This window comes from Rhinopithecus bieti, unplaced genomic scaffold (genome assembly GCF_001698545.2).
Source record: "Rhinopithecus bieti isolate Rb0 unplaced genomic scaffold, ASM169854v2 scaffold_33432, whole genome shotgun sequence".
In the NCBI taxonomy this organism is placed as follows: domain Eukaryota; kingdom Metazoa; phylum Chordata; class Mammalia; order Primates; family Cercopithecidae; genus Rhinopithecus; species Rhinopithecus bieti.
Window position 1 is genome coordinate 354,473 of NW_016814481.1, and position 4,359 is coordinate 358,831.

The following is a 4,359-nucleotide window of genomic DNA, read 5'->3' on the forward strand; positions in this document are numbered from 1 at the left end:
CCCGGGTTTACGCCATTCTCCTGCCTCAGCCTCCCGAGTAGCTGGGACTACAGGGCGCCCGCCACTTTGCCTGGCTAGATTTTGTACTTTTAGTAGAGACGGGGTTTCACCGTGTTAGCCAGGATGGTCTCGATCTCCTGACCTGTGATCCACCCGTCTCGGCCTCCCAAAGTGCTGGGATTACAGGCGTGAGCCACTGCGCCCAGCTATTTATTTATTTATTGAAATTGAGTCTTACTCTGTTGCCCAGGCTGGAGTGCAGTGGTGTGATCTCAGCTTACTGCAACCTCCGCCTCCTGGGTTCAAGCGATTCATGTGCCTCAGCCTCCCAAGTAGCTAGGACTACAGAGGCCTGGGTTGTAATCCCAACTTTTTTTTTTTTTTTTTTGAGATGGAGCTTTGCTCTTTTTGCCCAGGCTGGAGTGCAGTGGTGTGATCTCATCTCATTGCAGCCTCCACCTCCCAGGTTCAAGCTGTTCTCCTGCCTCAGCCTCCCAAGTAGCTGGGATTACAGGCGCCTACCACCATGCCCGGCCTTTTTTTTTTTTTGTATTAGTAGAGACAGGGTTTCACCGTGTTGGCCAGGCTGTTCTTAAACTCTTGACCTCAGGTAATCCGCCCACCTCAGCCTTCCAAAGTGCTGGGATTACAGGCATGAGTCACTGCACCTGACCCTCTAATCCCAACTTCTAACTTACCAGCGGTGTGAGCCTGTGCAAGCCGTGTTACATCTCTGTGCCTCAGTTTGCTTGTCTGTAAGGTGCAAAGGCTGTGAGTTGCAGCTTCCGAGGGTCGAGGTGAGGGGTTAGCATATCATCAAGTGGCACACAGTGGGCACTGCGGAAGTGTGTGTCACTGCTGCTGTTGGCAGGAATATTGAGCCTGCCCCGTGCCTCCTCAGGGGCCCTGTGGGTTTGCGTCGTCCTGAGCCCCCACTGCAAACCAGAGGAAAGGGCAGGCTGGCTCCAGCTGCTCAGCAGGTGGGACAAGCTCGACGTGTGCCCACTGGAAGAAGGCAACTACTCCTTCGACGGCCCCAGCCTGCAGCCCACCGTGGCCCCCATCCCAGGTAGGAGAGAGGGGTCTTTACCATGCCCCCCTAAAACCATCACTACTAACTGTGGCCCCACTTATCATCATGGTGCTCTTCCCAGGAGAGAGAGAGAGTGGGGCAGAGCAAAGCGGACCCCAGTCCTTGGCTGTCCTCCCAGGACTAATCCCAACTTGTCCAGCCAGGAAAGAGTGAGTGCCGAGGGCAGGAGCAATGGCAGCCCAAGTGGACAAGTGAAGTAAAATGCTTAAAACACCTGCAGTCCTGGGCTGGTCTGGCTTGGCCTCCTTCTAGCTATGGGAGCGAAGAGATGGTGTGAGAGGAAAAAAGATAGGAGGAATCAAACAGGAGAAAGTGAGATACTGAGGAGAGAGACAAGTGAAGAGAGGCAGAGATGGATAGAGAGAGGGAGAGAGGCAGACAGAGGAGTAGATAGGAGGGAAGACAGAGAGAATGAGGAGAGAAGGAAAAAAAAAATGTATAGCAAGTACAGGCCAGGCGTAGTGGCTCATGCCTATAATCCCAGCACTTTGGGAGGCTGAGGGAAGCAGATTCATTGAGGCCAGGAGTTTGAGACCAGCCAGAGCAACATGGTGAGACCTTGTCTCTACAAAAAATACAAAAATTAGCTGGGTGCGGTGACACATGCCTGGAATCCCAGATACTCAAGAGGCTGAGATGGGAGAATCACTTGAGCCTGGGAGGCAGAGGTTGCAGTGAGCCGAGATCGCACCACTGCACTCTAGCCTGGGCAACAGAGTGAGACCCTGTCTCAAAAAAAAAAAAAGAAAAATAGCAAGTAGGAAGAGAAAGACAGATAGCCAGTTAGTTGCTCAACCTGTTTTCCATCAGTGTGATGGGCCTGCACTACTGCACTAGTTCCTAACACATACACACTTCCTTTTTTTTTTTTTTTTTTTTTTTTTTTTTTTTTTGAGACAGTCTCACTCTGACGCGCAGGCTGGAGTGCAGTGACGCAACCTCAGCTCACTGCAACCTCTGCGTCCCGGGTTCAAGCAATTCTCATTCCTCAGCCTCCCAAGTAGGTGGGATTACAGGCGTGCACCACCATACCAGGGTTAATTTTAGTAGAGATGGGGTGTCGCCATGTTGGCCAGGCTGGTCTTGAACTCCTGGCCTCATGTGATCCTCCCACCTCAGCCTCCCAAAGTGCTGGGATTACAGGTATGAGCGACCATGTCCAGCCCACACAGGCATCTTTGAAGGGTGGCTTCAAGGATTGGGGAGACGGTGTATGCTGATAGCTTTGCCCAGGCCTAAACCCCAATTAGTACTTGGTGGAGAAAGCCGGCCACAGCTCAACCGCTATAGGGAAACCCCTCACTGGGCCATGTTGGGTGCCTCTCTGCAGGCTCGGAGGAAGAGGAAGAGGTGGCAGCCACAAGTCCCCGCCACACGGTATTTGGCCGCGCCTTGCTGGCTGGAGAGCTGCACTGGAATGACGCCTACCTGCAGAGGATCCTGGCCAGTGACTCCTACGGGCCCAGCCTCACAGGCAGCGTGGGTGGGGACAAACAGACTTTCGACCCCCAGGGCCGCCCACTGTGGCTGGGAGAACCTTTCCCCACTGCCTGCGCCCGTGTGGACACCCTGCGTGCCCACGGATACCCCCAGCAGGCCCTGCGGCTGGCAAGTGCCATCATCAACACGCTCCGGCTGCAGCGGTGGCATCAGCTGGAGAGCTACAAGCAGCAGAAAAAAGGTCAGCCTCAGCCGGGCACGGGGACTCGTGCCTGTGATCCCAGCACATTGGGAGTCCAAGGCGGTAGGATTGCTTGAGGCCAGGAGTTCAACATCAGCCTGGGCAACACAGTGAGACAATGTCTCTACAAAAAAAAAAAAAAAAATTGGTTGATATGGTGGCTCACACCTGTAGTCCCAGCTACTCTGGAGGCTGAGGCAGGAGGATCACTTGAGCCCAGGAGTTCAAGGCTGCAGTGAACTATAATTGTACCACTGCACTCTAGCCTGGGTGACAGAGCAAGACCTCATCTCTTTTTTTTCTTTTTTTTTTTTTTTTTTTGAGATGGAGTTTCACTCTTGTTGCCCAGGCTGGAGTGCAACAGAGCGATCTCGGCTCACCGCAACCTCCACCTCCCAGGTTCAAGCCATTCTGCTGCCTCAGCCTCCCAAGTAGCTAGGATTACAGGCATGTGCCACCATGCCTGGCTAATTTTTTTTGTATTTTTAGTAGAAATGGGGTTTCTCCACATTGGTGAGGCTGTTCTCAAACTCCCAACCTCGGGTGATCTGCCTGCCTTGGCCTCCCAAAGTACTGGTATTACAGGCTTGAGCCACCGCACCTGGCAAATTTTTTTTTTTTTTGCAACAGAGTCTTGTTCTGTCACCCAGGCTGGAGTACAGTGGTGTAATCTCGGCTTACTGCAACCTCCACCTCCCCGGTTCAAGCGATTCTCCTGCCTCAGCCTCCTGAGTAGTTGGGACTACAGGCACCCGCCACCACACCCAGTCAATTTTTCTATTTTTAGTAGAGACGGTTTCACTACGTTGGCCAGGCTGGTCTTGAACTCCTGACATTTTGATCCACCCACCTCAGCCTCCCAAAGTGCTGGGATTACAGACATAAGGCACCATGCCTGTCCTAGTGAAAATTTTTTTTTCTTTTTTTTTTTTTTGAGACGGAGTCTCGCTCTGTCGCCCAGGCTGGAGTGCAGTGGCGCAATCTCGGCTCACTGCAAGCTCCGCCTCCCAGGTTCAGGCCATTCTCCTGCCTCAGCCTCCGGAGTAGCTGGGACTACAGGCGCCTGCCACCTCGCCCGGCTAGTTTTTCGTATTTTTAGTAGAGACGGGGTTTCACCGTGTTAGCCAGGATGGTCTCAATCTCCTGACCTCGTGATCCGCCCGTCTCGGCCTCCCAAAGTGCTGGGATTACAGGCTTGAGCCACCGCGCCCGGCCTAGTGAAAATATTTTTTAAATTAGCCAGGCTTGGTGGCGCACACTTGTATTCCCAGCTACTAGGGAGGCTGTAGCATGAGAATTGCTTTAATCTGGGAGGCAGAGGTTGGTTGCAGTGAGCCAAGATTACACCACTGCACTCTAGACTGGGTAACAGAGCGAAACTCCATCTCAAAAAATAAAAAAAAGAGAGAGAGGCCGGGCGCGGTGGCTCAAGCCTGTAATCCCAGCACTTTGGGAGGCCGAGACGGGCGGATCACGAGGTCAGGAGATTGAGACCATCCTGGCTAACACGGTGAAACCCCGTCTCTACTAAAAATACGAAAAACTAGCCGGGCGAGGTGGCAGGCGCCTGTAGTCCCAGCTACTC

At 53.1% G+C, this 4,359-nt stretch overlaps 1 protein-coding gene across 3 annotated transcripts in view; it reads left to right on the forward strand.

Annotated features, from left to right (window-relative positions):
- Positions 1-4,359, forward strand: part of ZSWIM4 (zinc finger SWIM-type containing 4) — a 43,267-nt gene that overhangs the window by 21,409 nt on the left and 17,499 nt on the right. Inside the window, exons 6-7 of one of the 3 annotated variants that reach the window (XM_017851268.1) lie at positions 902-1,069; positions 2,424-2,774. The exons of 1 other annotated variant lie outside the window; for it this stretch is intronic. In XM_017851268.1, coding sequence (XP_017706757.1) covers positions 902-1,069; positions 2,424-2,774 — 519 coding nt within the window. The remainder of the gene's footprint in view (positions 1-901; positions 1,070-2,423; positions 2,775-4,359) is intronic. One more of the 3 variants, XM_017851269.1, reaches the window with a different exon arrangement.